Raw genomic sequence first — 14,162 nt, 5'->3', positions numbered from 1 at the left:
GGAGTGGGATTGCCAGTTCCTTCCCTGGCCTTTCTTTACCCCCCAGCATATGCCGGGTACTCATTTTACCGACCACGGATGGATGGAAGGCTGAGTGGATCTCGGTAAAAGATCATTAAAAGCCAGTGAACATTTAATGGAATAATTGGCCAAAAACTAGATTTTATGTTCTTTGAGAATGCCCAAGTTAAAATTTTCCTTAAGTGGGGTTTTGTTATAGGCTAATTGCAACCTAGAGAGACAAGATTGACTTTTTAATTCTGTGCAAGATATTGGGGAAAACTGCAATTATTTAGCACACACTGATAAATGTTTTCACTAACTGAAACTCATATTGTGGAAGTAGAGTTGAATAAAACTGTCTCAATAGTAAATATTATTTTAATTATATGGGAATGAACACATTAAATCTTTTTACAATGTATTTTACAGGCTGGGGCTCTTGATTTACTCAAAGAACTTAAGAATATGCCCATGACTCTGGAGTTATTACAGGTATGTTTTTCCAATACTGCAATATTTCTTATATGTACATTTGTTGTTGTTATGTGCCTTCAAGTCGATTACAACTTATGGCGACCCTATAACAAATTTTAACTTTCATCTGTAAGACATTTTTGGTTCCTGGCAATGGAAGGGAGAGTCTGATTAATGTATGCATTCATTAGTAAATTTGCCAGGCAACCAAATGGTAATGAAGTTCACTCCCCTTGAATATTAGATAGACATTATCTCTGTTGTCTTTTGCACATCAATGGAACTACTTTGCTGCTGCGCATGTATTATATAGATAAGGTACTTGAATCACACTGACATTATCCCTGAGTATCAGAAATATTATTCTACAAGTAGAAAGCTCAACATTGCTATACATGGAGTTCACGTTACCCTGAAAGAAATGTCTGACAAGGGACTTCTTACATCTTACAACAGAAATTCAAGACTTGAATTATCCCTCTATTATAATAGTAGCCAGTGCTCCACTAGACCACAAGCTAAGGCATATATGCAAGAACAGGTTTCCACAAATGCCCTCACCAGGTTGCCCTTGATGAAGAGACATCTCTCCCTTGTGATCTGAAATTACAAATGAGGATGAAGTGAGAGATTCCTCCTTGATCTCTGAGGATAAAGAGGTTTCTTGTTCACTTCCTATCTCAGCAAAAGAGATGGCTGTCATCCCTCTTTTGATTATTTGACACATGTTGAGGGAAAGGAAGAATTTTCCTTTCACCTCTTGCCAGGTTAGGAGATGCTCAGAAGAAGATATATTTTTCCTGCTTGTGAGAATGCTACAAAACACATAGAAAGGCTAATCATTTGGTCTTTAGCAGGTGCCAGCCTGGAACATACTTGAAATGGCCAGAAATTCTTATCAGAAAAGTAAATTGAGTGAATGAATTAAGTTACATCTGACATCTCTGTCCAGATTTTCCACTTCATTACAAAGCATTTAGGTGCCTAATATAACTAATTAAAAAATAAACCATCCAATTAAAATAATTAGAAATAATACAACAACCACAGTTTGGAAATCGCAGTGATATGTATCAGAGGGAGGAAAAGAAAACCAAAAGTCAGGATGAAGGTGTGCTGAAACAAAAGGTTTTAGTTAATGGTGGAAGATCAATGAAGAGGGCATGAGATAGATCTCCTGGGGCAGGATAATCCCAAACTGCAACACTTAATTTTCAAGGGGAGCATTATCCCATCCAAAATAAGTTCATTGCCAAAAACTGGATAGACAGTCCTATTGACCATGTGGACTTGTCTAGATTATCTGGAATGTTGGAGAAACCAAAAGACCATCAACTCCAACCCCTGCCCAAGGTACAACTCTTCATTTTACAGTTGTCTACTGATCAAGTACTGCAGAAGGAGAAAGTAGGTTCACTGCAGGAAATGTTTTACAGTATATATAACTTGAAATTGTCTCTCAAGTGAGCCAAACTATATTTAAAGACTCATTCTATAGAATTTGATTTGGCATCACATTTATCGTTCTTGTCCTTTTGATTGCTATAGTGAAGAATCTAGGGCAGAGCAGGGATCAGTACCTTAGGTTAAGGCTGATTTGGATGTAATCTTAAATTAATTTATTGAAGCAATCCCTTTGGTTCAATAAAATTTGTCATTTGTTGTCTACAACAATCCAGGGATGTGGAATTCTAGGTTCTACCTAGGTCTTCTAACTAGACTGCATCATAAAAAAGACAGGACTCTACTTCTTTATCATGTATGCACTGCTTAGCCTCTCCCCAGCAGATGCCATGCTGATCTGCCCACCCATCTTGTGTTGCTATTCCTTATTGTCAGATTAGGTCACACACACAAAAACAACCCAAAACCCTCATCCATGATTTGATTGTAGAAGAGGTGGCTGAACTGGAATGGATTACCAAGACCTGGGCGAGTGAGCTGGGGTCAGAGTGGGAGCTGACTGTACCCAGCTTTGCCCATCTGAGTATTTGGTGTAGCATCAGTCAAGGTTGGAGGGATGGAGAGGAGGTGTGACAGTGATTCATAAAAGTTCCATCATTCTTACCAGGAGGCCAGTCTATCTGGGTACTGAATGTGAGGGTTTGTTCTTGGTCCTGAGAGTCAAAGACAGAACAAGGATCTTCTTGGTGTACCATCCATTCTGCTGCCCATCCATCTCTCTCACTGAGCCAGAGATGGCAGTCTCTGGTATGGTGTTGGAAAATCCCAGGACACTAGTTCTGGGGAGTTTCAACATCCATGTCGATGCTGCCTTGTCTGGGCCAGTTCAGGCCTTCATGGCTGCTATGACAACCATGGAGCTATTGAAATACATTGTGCATCAGATATGTAGTGCAGGTCATACCCTAGATCTGGTTCTCGCTACTGAGGGCATTGGGAAGAATCCAGCGGTGGAGAGGATATTGCCCTATTATCATAGATGGATCACTCTGGTGAGGTTTGGTTTGGCTATGACTGACTCCCTTCCCCCTCAGGGATTTGGGAACAGTTAGATCAGTCCACCCCTGGAGACTGATGAAATCTGAGGGATTTCTTAATGCTCTGGAGTATTTTCCAGGAGGCATGGCTGGTGCTCCAGCCCATCCCCTAGTTTCACTAGGCCATTGACATTATCACTTCTAAGTGCCCTCTCTGAACATGGGGAATCTGGAAGATATGGTTTGCTGAGGAGCTCTCAGTGATGAAGCAAGCTAGACATCGGCTAGAGTGCAAGTGGCACAAGTCCCAGCGTGAATCCAACCAAATAGAGGTATGAATACTTCTGTTCCTATCACAGACTGTGGTGGCAGCAAAGAGCATATCTGTTGGCCTTTATTGCATCCTCAGTGAATTGCCCAGTAGAATTGTTTAGTAGAACTGTGGTAAACTGGCTGGTTTGGACCAGTGTGGCATTGTTAATAATGGACTACTCAACAGCTTGTTGTGAGATTTGCAAATTGCTTTGAGGGGAAACTTACTTGGATGCATGCTGAACTTGATGGCACAATTGGTTCAGGACTGTAGGACATCCCTGGAGCGTTGTCAAATTACAGCTTGTGGGATTGGTTTCAGTAGTTACAATCTGTGGATATAGACAGAATGCCTGGAGTGGTGCAGCCAACTACATGTCCTCTCAATCCCTGCCCATTACGATTGGTAAAATGTAGTAAGGATTGACTGGATAGGTCCAGGGAGTGGTCAATGCCTCGCTGCAGGAAGGAGTTCTCGCCACCACCTTCAAAGAGGTGGTGGTGCAGCTCATCTTAAAGAAGTAGTGTCTGGATCCAGAGGTTTTAGAAAACTACTTTCTGGTATCTAATCTTCCCTTTCCGGCTAAGTGACAGAGAGAGTGGTAGGCGGTCAGATGCAGGTATGCCCAGAGGAAACAGATGATCTAGATTTATGCCATTATGATTTCAGGCCCTGTTTTGACATGGGAACAGCTTTGGTCACTTTTATTGATGACCTTTATCAGGAGAGAGATAAGGGCAATGCACTCCTATCAGTGTCCTTGACTTCACAGCCATTTTTGACACCATTGACTATGGTGTTCTTCTGGGGTGACTCAAGGAGGTGGGAGTTGGAGGTACTCTATTACAGTGGTTCCACTCCTACCTGCAAGGTTGCTACTAGAAAGTAGTATTAGGAGACTGTTGCTCAGCTCCATGGCTTTTGGGTTATGGAGTCTTTTCTTTCTCCTGTGCTATTTAATATCTATACTGTATTAAACTTTTGGAAGCTGTTATCTGGAGATTTGGATCACAGTGTCTGTTTCTTCATTCTGGAAGCAGTGAAGGACTGGCTAGGGGGCAATAAAATGAGGCTGAATCCTGATAAGATGGAAGTACTCCTGATAAGATGAAAGTACTATGAGTGATTTCGATTTCTATGTCTCAGAATTAGATGTATGGCTTGTTCTGGAATGGATTGCACTCCCCCTGAAGGAACAGGTTCATAGTCTGGGAGTACTCTTGTATTCCAACTTGTCACTAGAATCTCAAGTGGCTTCTGTGGCTAGGAGTGCTTATGCACAACATAGGCTGATTCACTAGCTATGGCTGCTCCTGAACCAGAATAACCTGGCCTCAGTTGTTCATGCTCTTGTGACCTCTCGTTTGGACTACTGTAATGCACTGTTTTTGGGGCTGCGTTTGAAGAAGGTCCGGAGGCTGTTGGTAGTGTGGAATGCAGCTCCTGGGTTTGTAAAGTAGGACAACCCAACCATGTGTCATAGGTCCTAAAAGCACTGCGCTAGCTGACAGTGACTACTAGGCCCAATTCAAGGTGTCCATCTTATATGCTATAATTGGCAACTGAGTCCTTGGTGGTGGTGCAACCACTGGGGCTGTTTGGTTGGAGTTGACATGTGACAGGACTTTTTCAGTGGCAGTTCTTCATTTGTGGAATGCATCTTCCTGGTGAGGTGCATCTGTCTTCCTCATTATTGACTTTCAGGAAGAATTTAAAAACATTCTTGTTCACTCAGGCATTTGATGAGTAAAAAGGACTGTTCACAGTAACACTGAGCTGGGTGAGATAATGTTTTTAACTGTTTTTATAATACTTGTAATTTTCTTTACTATTATTGATGTGTTTCCCACCCTGGGCTCCTTTCAGAGGAAGGGGGTATAAATTGAATGAATAAATGAATGAACAAATATATTCATTTATTTATTTATTCATTCATTTGTTTTTCTTGTGGGGAGGTGAATAAGTTGTCCTGGGAGTCAATAGACTCCCAGGACAACTTATTCACCTCCCCACAAGAAAAACAAATGAGTGTACCTTTGATTTCCTTCAGAAAATGGAAATCTTGTCCAAATGAGGACAACAAAAAGGAACATAAACTTTGGCAAAAGAAAAAATGCCAGTACTGCACAAGCAGATGCACTGAAATGCAAAAAAAAAATTAAAAAAATTAAGGAGCAGATTGCTAAAAACATAAAGACCGACAAAAAAGGGACTAAGTGGACAGTATAGAATGGAGTATATTTCTGGGCTACATTTGGCTAGAGTGAGACTGATCCACTATAGGTATCTTTTTAATGATACAGATAATTTTGAATGATATGAACATATCCACACATGTCACTCTCCACAAATTTTAATATCCCATATGTTTCTTCTTAACTGCCCAAATAAAGCTGTAGGTCATTTGTAGAACATAGATGGCCTGAAGCAATAAAATTTACCACCATCTTAAAAAACTTTTCCTGCCTCATTAAATGGAGGCAGTTCTTTCTTTCCCCATGCAATAGGCTTTTAAAACATAAGTACTACATATATGCAAGCTCACAATTACTAGATATGGTGCTATGCTTGAACTTCCTCTTTCAACAAGCCTTTTAAGTTGAGACCTTATGCCAGTCTGTGTCTGTGTTAGAATTGCTTGTTTTTAACCTTTTTTTAAAAAGTCTTAAGCTTTTTGTTTTTTTAAAAAAATGTTTTTAAAGATGTTTTGTTTTGATGTGTTTTGAAGTCTGTTTTTATTATGTTTTATAGTGTTAGTGTTTTTGTTTGCCACCCTGGGCTGCTGGAGGAACGGTGGGATATAAATCAGATAATAATAATAATAACAACTTAGTTTTGGAGCTGGGATAGGATTGAATGAAATGAATGAAACTTTGTTTTTACCCCGTCCTTTTTCCAAACTGGAACTCAGGGCGGCTTACAAATAAAACTACATGTAGTTAAAAACATACAAAAATATACAATTAAGATACAATTAAACTATATGAAATGTACTTGTGTTTGGTTGTAAGTTGCCCAGAGTGGCAGATTAACCTCTGCCAAATAGGCATCTAACAAATCTCATAAATAAATAAATACACAACCATAAAACAGGCACTTAAAATACTAAAAAACAATTTAAAATCATACAAATAACAGCATAAAACAATAAACAAACCTTGTAGAGGTTTCAAATGAAACCAAATTGAATAAGAGTTGCAGTCTGAAAATATGATTAAAAGAGAAGCAAACTCTTATAACAAGTGTTCAGCTTTAACAAAATGGTACTGTAGATGGCAGCAGTATTGTTTTAATACTGTTTAACCAGAAGGGTGCCCCTGGAGAATAAGTGAAGCTGATAATGAAATTTGATTAAATCATCGGCTTTTTCTTTCTTTTTCTGATTCCATGGTTTTCAAAGCAGTTACCTTGGATCAGTTAAGGCAACCAGTTTTAAACAAAATTTAAGATTGTAATGAGAGTTGATTTGTAACCTTCATGTCATTCAAATAGCAATGATCATGTTAAATCTGGAAGCTAAGGTGTAATCTTTCTGTAAATATCTGCTTAAGTGTTGATACCTGTATTTGTTTTCAGTCTACAAGAATTGGAATGTCAGTGAATGCAATACGGAAGCAAAGCACAGATGAAGAAGTTACATCTTTAGCAAAATCTCTCATTAAGTCATGGAAGAAGTTATTAGGTATAACTAAGTTCTTGTTTTTTTCTTCTCCAATTTTCAAATTAATATCGAATGGGTTGTTACTGTTTTTGTCATTCTTGCAAAACCAATTTCCTTTGACACAAGAACTCTCCCTTTTTTTAACTTTCTTTTTCCTTTCAAGTACATGACAGATATTTCCTCTGCGATGGGGCAAGCAACAAGATGATAAAACAACCTGGCAGCAGACTGGTTATTCTGGATGGGGGGATATAGTTGAGGGTGGAATGGAGAGGCTGGATGTCATGGGCCCGGCCTCATATGGGGTTAAAAAGTGCTTATGCTTGCTGTTATTGCTTATATAGTCTACTTATTTTATAGTATGCATAAATTGTTCTTTGAAAGGGTTTCTTTGCTCCCCTCCTGGGTAAGGCATGGAGTTCTCTACTAAAGTTCTTTAACAGAATACAGAGAAACAAAACGTCTGGGAAGGCAGCCAATGCTCCGTTATATTTGTAAATACCTGATATCATTTTAGATAGCTGCTGGAACACCATTTAAGGCATGCCGTTTTGTGGTGTTCCTCAAGAGATATTGTGACCAGAGTTACCAGAGAGAGATGCAGTGACAATAATTACCAGGCAGGCATACTTGTGTATGAGAAAGCATATAAAAAAGCCAAGCCACATTATGCTCAAGACCCATCTCCATTTGGAGATGTGGTTGAAGATCTGCAAGAATGCTAATCTATGTCATCTGATGGGTGAGATGTATTTTGACATGTATTTCCATGTACTTTGTACCTTTGGCTCTGTAACAAGACTATGAGTTCTAAATCCTTTTATCTATTGTAACTTAAGTAAGTTTGTACCTTCAAGGTTTTATACTTTGATGTTAAATGAGCATATACAGCAATTTCTGTCCTGCTGATTTGTATTCTTATTTTCTGTTTCTGCTCTGATGGCTAAAGCCACTTAGAGTGCATTTAATAGCTGTAGTATGCACGATATGAATAAATATTTTCTGAAGTCTGATTCCCAATTAAAGTATTTGATACATTCCAAGAATCCTTGGGTGGGGTCTCTAACTATAATTTGCCTACCCTAGGCGATTGCTGTTGAAACCTGTTAGCTTAGATGAGCTAACACTCAACATATAAGGACTCTGAGTAGTTACGAGTAAAGGGAGAAAGCAAGCAGGGCCGGATCCAGGAATGCCGGGGCCCTTGGGCATCAGCTTGCCCTGGGCCCCCAGCGTGTGTATGTGTGTGCGCGCACACACGCACTCCCGCAACACCCCCACCTACCTGTCTGCTGTCTTTTACCATTGCCCTTAACAAAGATGGTGGCCGCGGTTTCCCTAAGGGGATGAAGCCTCCGCTGCCATCTTTGTTGATGGCACGCGTGCGTGCTATGCACGTGCATCTCTGCCATCAACTAAGATGGTGGCAGGGGCTTCAGTACCTTAGGGAAACCGCAGCCGCCATCTTCATTAAGGGCAATGCTAAAAAGCCAGTTGACAGGTAAGTGGGGGGGGCACGGATCACGGGAGGGGAGCAGAGGGGCGGCTGAGGGCCCCCCTGTAGCTCCAGGGGCCATCGGGCCAGTGCCCCACCTGGCCGTCCTTTAGAACTGGCCCTGAAAGCAAGAATCCTTGACCCTGTGCAGTCACAAGAAGAAGGCCAGCCTTGCCAGTATTGAGAGTGCTCATGTTGGACAGTTAGGAATGACTGAATTATAGGGAAAAATAACACTGATTTTTTTATTTTAAAAATGTATATTTACATACCCAGCTGTTTTGTGGAAACGTATACCAAAAAGTCTATAAAATGCAATTACATTGAGGAATGTAGCACTATTTTTGTGAAAACTATTAAGTATATGCAAATATATTTACATATGTGTGCAATATTTTATATTTGCAAAATATTGTTGCATATGGATGATGGTTGCATCAAACAAAACCTAAGATTCACACCAAAATAATTTTAAAGTGCAAATTAAGAGCAGCTGTTTTCAACAGAAAACTCCCAATTTATTTTTTTTAAAAAATCTATTTGAGGTAAGACGTATCACTAACTTTGTATTGCAATGAGTCTGCTAATTAAACTGCTGATTAAAATGGTTTATTATTAGCCAATCAACATATTTTCAGATTTTCTACTGGAAGAGGGGAGCTCAGAGGTTAAATAAATGAAAAATTGAGAGGAGGGCTGAACACCATAAGTTCCAGAAACAGAAAAAAAGTCTTACATATTTAAAATACCATTAGTCAGCATCTTAAAAATATTCTTAACAATTTCCACTGTCAGATGGAAGTGTGCGTCTGTGAATACTAGTTGCTGGGCATCATAAGTGGGGAGAGTGTTAGTTGCACTCTGGTTCTGCTTGCAGGCTTCCCATAGGCATCTGATTGGCCACTATGAATACAGAATGTCGGACTAGATGGGCCTTTAACCTGATCTAGCAGGGCTCTTCTTAAGTCCATCTATAGTGCACTTTCAAAAAGGAAAGAGTGTATAACTGTATTCTAAAAAGAGTGGGACTCTGTCTCAAAATTCTTACCTGCTATAATTTGCCATACTTTAGAGCTCTTAAATCAGATGTTTTGCTATAGGAGGAGGGGATAAGTTTATTTTGTGCCTACCTTTTTCTGTCACTGACAATGGAGATTTGAACAGGGTGTCTGCATGAGGCATGTTAATTATATCTTATGTTTTTATTTATGGAAAAAATGGAAATGGAGTGCCTTCAAGTCAATTCCGACTTATGGCAACCTTATGAATAGGGTTTTCATGGTAAGTGGTATTCCGAGGTGGTTTACCATTGCCTTCCTCTGAGGCTGAGAGGCAATGACTGGCCCAAGGTCACCCAGTGAGCTTCATGGCTGTGGGGATTTGAACCCTGGTCTCCCAGGTCATATATCACAAGAAATGTCAGGATGGGAGTCATATTCCAATAAAACAATACAAATAGAATAAAATTGATCAATAAAAAATGAAAATACTTTTCTCTTTTTCTTTTTTTTCACTCAGTATGCTTCCTATAATGAAGCCTTGTAGCTCAGTGTCTCATACCCACCGAAAGGCCTGGAGGGGGAGATGGGTAGTCAGCTGGAAATAAAAGCTGAACAATATCAGTTTCAACCAAATTTCAGGGCAATCCTCCCCACCCCCCAATTTCTTGGTTTGAGATAAAGCATAAGTTGCTGTTTTGTTCCAGCTGACAAACTGTGATTTGCACTTGCCTGGAAAACCAGGATAAAACCCTAGCTTGGACTGTTGGTTTGCAGGGTAAGTGTAAACTGTTCATTATATACCCTTATATATCCAGCTGATCACTATGCTCTGCAGGTGAGGGCCTTCAGCAGATACCATTCCGCATAATATAGAAAACAAACCTTTAGTGTAGTGGTACCTACCCTTTGGAATTCCCTCTCCTTAAATATTAGACAGGTGCCCTTGCTGTTATCTTTTCGGTGCCTACTGAAGATCTTCCTCTTTCAACAAACCTTTTAAGTAGAGACCTTATCCAGTCTGTGTCAGTGTTGGAATTGCTTTTTACGGTGTTTTTAAAGCTTTTTAAAAAAAGATTTTTTGTTGTAATATATTTTAAAGTCTGTTTTTATGATGTTTTGGAGTGTTTTTAGTGCTTTTGTTTGCTGCCTTGGGCTCCTACTGGGAGGAAGGGCAGGATATAAATCTAATCAATAAATAATAGTTTGGATGAAACAGCATATTATGGTTTGCCTCAAACTAAGGAAGAAGGGAAGAAAATAGTACATGCGAAGGAAAGAGGGATCACATGGATCTGAGGCTCCTTGAAGACTTGATCTTATAGCATCAAACCATGTTTGGCTTTATGCCTGAACCAGTCCTTTATGAAAGTGTCAGTCATTCATATGAAACTTACTTTTACGTCTTGAGATTCCACAGCACTATTTTGTATGGTTTCCATTCGAGAGTACTCTTAAAATAGTTGCTTTATTAAGCTAGTACTTGATTGGCTAGATTGATTGGTTAAAAAGCTTGTGACCAATTTTAAAAAGTATCCCTGATTGAACCAGTAGCAATAGTTTTGTCTATTTTTAGTGTTTTCATAAAAGAACTAGGATTGCTGGTGCCATTTTAAACAAGGCATTCCTACATCTCACATGCAGGAAGCAATTCCTCTTACAATATATGATCCCTGCTATGATAAATGTATGCATAATCTAGAAACAGTGCTTTTTATTTTTGGAACTGTTCTTTGTTTAAATTGGGTGGGCAGACTTCAGGCTTCTCAAATTAACATTTTTTATTTGAATTCTAAGATCTACCAGCTGAAGTCAGTTGCAAAAGATAGTTAGAATTAAGAAGAGGGTGTATCTACATACTGAGCCTAGGAATTTGTTTCAGTATCAGAATTAAACTAAGTTCACAGTCTTTTCACACAAGTCTACTCCTGGTGAACTTTATTCATTTCATTATCCTAATTTAGGTGGAAGTCGTAGGATTTTTTGTTGCTATAGTTAGAAGTCAGAAACCTGCCAGTCTACTGCAATTCACCTGAAGATATATCAGTAGATGAGAATCTACCATTCCATATTAAATACAAATTAAATTATTGTATGCATTGATGAGTGTCTTTAATTTTTTGTCTTGATTTTTAGAATTGTGTATCTACTGCTGTTTTGACGTGCTGTTTTAGTTAACTAATTGTCAGGGATATTGAACAATTAAATTGTAGTACTTCACTTTGAAACCTAGGGTGATACCCGTGTTAGTCATACTCAAGGTAGGCCCTCTGAAATCAGTGGAAAAGTAACTTAAATTCATTAATTTCATAGATATGCTCTAAGTATGACACAGCTGGATATTTCTGCAATCCTTACCATGCCTACTCAAAAGTAAGGCCCATTGAATTCAGTGGAGCTTATTCTGAGGTAGTAAGTTTAGTATTGCAACCTGTCCTAGTTTTTTGAAATGCGAAGCAGTACTTAAATTAACTAAATTCAGTAGAACTCAAACTTAGTTGTCTTGGGCTTGTTTTATGTTTACAAATATATGCTGTTTTAAACAGTAGCTCTTTGGTTTCAGGATTCCATCTTGTTTCTGAATGCTTCTCTATATTTTCAAATCTAAACAAAAGTGAAACCCATTGAATGCACTGGGACTTAGTTCTGGGTAAATATACATACGATTTTGCTGCATGTAATATTTAGGAAAATTTTAGCTGTCATATTCTGATTGCTGTCATTTCATTTGATTATTAACCTGCTAGGTATTTAGCAACATTAAATATACCTAGATACAGGAGAGCATTTGGCTAGGTTCAGTGCTTTGTCATCAGCAGTTATAGAAGGTCAACTTACTAGGCTGCCTTGACACTTGAGTGTTTCCCCTTCCAGAAGCAGCTCAGTCTCCATCTTAACCCATATTTTGTTATATCGTAATTTCTATAGGGATAAGGTACCAATTTATCTGCCTAGTACTTTCTCTACATTAGGGGAACTCAGATGAATTCTAGGTTTCAATTTTAATGGCAGGCTCCAACCCTATGATTACAGAGAACATAGCCAAGTTCCTCAATCTAGTCATCAAAATTGGGTCACAATTATTAAAGGGAAGACTATATCTGGTAATGGATTTTGTTATACTATTTTAAAAGGCACAATTTGTGTGCATGTCTCTTGTGTTTTTTCTCTGGTGAGGTTGTCTTGATAATCCTATACTGTATTTGATGTCTATGGTCTTTAGACAAAATAAACTGAAACCGGTGATTGATATGTGAGAGCTGATCATTTTGATATAGTGGGTTGTATCCAGCATTTAGGACTACTCTTAATTAGAAATAAATGTTGGATACAACCCAGTCATTAAAGGACACTTCATACTTGATTTAATGCACATACAAAAATATTAACTGTATATGAGTTATGTATACAGATAGGCTTATGAGAGCATCAAGATTGGTTGTAGATCAGTGGCAAGTTTTTGCTCAGTAGCAAAACTGTGAGGTAGTTTGAAGAGCCAGTTCCTAAGATCTGGAACGTCTCTAGTTAAAATCACCTGAGCTGTAAGTTGTTGAGTGACATTAAACAAGCTACTGCTTTTTTTTTATCACTCTCTCCATCTGTGATATGGACGATACTGACTTAACAGAGTTGTTGTTTAAATTACTGAGACAATATATGTAAATCACTTTGGAACACTTGGCAGTGTGCTATATAAATGATACATATTGTATGTGTACATATGTATTTATAAATATATATGCATTTCAGATGGACCATCAAATGATAAAGACTCTGAAGAAAAGAAAAAAGAAGCTGCTTCTTCATCACAAAATAGTCCTGAAGCAAGAGAAGAAAGGTATTTCTTTGAACTGGCGGTAGAAAAAAACTAATTCAAATAATTCAAATTTGTGAAAATTAGAGTAACGGAAGCAGATAGTTAAATAGGAAAAATTATTTGGCTTGCTCAGTAGATGCTAAACTAGACTACAAGGTAAGATTGTGGAACCTGATAAGATATTATTTGAAAGACGTTTATAAATTAGTATTTTCCTGGGGCTCCCAGAAGTCATTCCTTAACCTTGGGATGGTGTGTCCCCTTGGAGGCAGGGTCAACATCTTCAATACTTATCCAGGAAGATGGACTGCACTGCCCTGCCTAGTGAGCAAAATGGTTGGGGTAAGTTGGAGCTTCTGAGAGCCCAACTTTTGTACATTTTTAGGCTTCTCAAGCGCTTGCATCTCTCTTCCGTCTTTGGCTGACACATCCTAGACAGGGACCTCTGGAAACCACAGGTTCAAGGGGAGCACATTGCTAGACTGGTGGCCTCCTGAGAAACTCTTACTGCATTGGGTTGGGTCACCAATGGGATACTGCAGTGGCAGTGCAACCAATTCACCTCTGCCAGAACCACTGAGAATACTGCAGCTACAAGAAAGAACACCATGATGCCAAAGCAGTTAGTCTTGACTCCCTTCTCCTTCATATAAGGCAGGTAGGGGACAGAGCATAACAGTCACTCAAATGCTAAGAAGACAAGCTATCAGCACCATGACTCCTGACGAAACAGTGTCAAATGAGATGGAATGGGAAGCTCTGAAAGCATCCACCTTGCCCAGCATGGTTTTGGAACCAAACAGACAGGCAACATGAAATGGAGGGGGTGACCACTCCTTTCCTGATCTTACTAGGAAGGGATCCTATTCCCGAACGTATGACCTGAGTGAACGTGTTAGTCTCCTAGGCACAAGTATTAGAGAAAAAGACCACAGGAATTGTGTTCATCCAGGGAGAAAT

At 39.0% G+C, this 14,162-nt stretch overlaps 1 protein-coding gene across 4 annotated transcripts in view; it reads left to right on the top strand.

Moving 5' to 3' along the window:
• TCEA1 (transcription elongation factor A1) overlaps positions 1–14,162 on the top strand; it is a 52,866-nt gene that overhangs the window by 13,619 nt on the left and 25,085 nt on the right. For all 4 annotated transcript variants that reach the window (XM_061598786.1, XM_061598804.1, XM_061598796.1 and 1 more), the window contains 3 exons: positions 433–495; positions 6,808–6,913; positions 13,136–13,223. In XM_061598786.1, the coding sequence (XP_061454770.1) occupies positions 433–495; positions 6,808–6,913; positions 13,136–13,223 (257 nt within the window). The remainder of the gene's footprint in view (positions 1–432; positions 496–6,807; positions 6,914–13,135; positions 13,224–14,162) is intronic.

Source organism: Rhineura floridana, chromosome 1, assembly GCF_030035675.1.
Source record: "Rhineura floridana isolate rRhiFlo1 chromosome 1, rRhiFlo1.hap2, whole genome shotgun sequence".
Lineage (NCBI taxonomy): Eukaryota > Metazoa > Chordata > Lepidosauria > Squamata > Rhineuridae > Rhineura > Rhineura floridana.
Note: the sequence above shows the minus strand (reverse complement) of the source record. Positions and strands in the feature narration are given on the sequence as shown.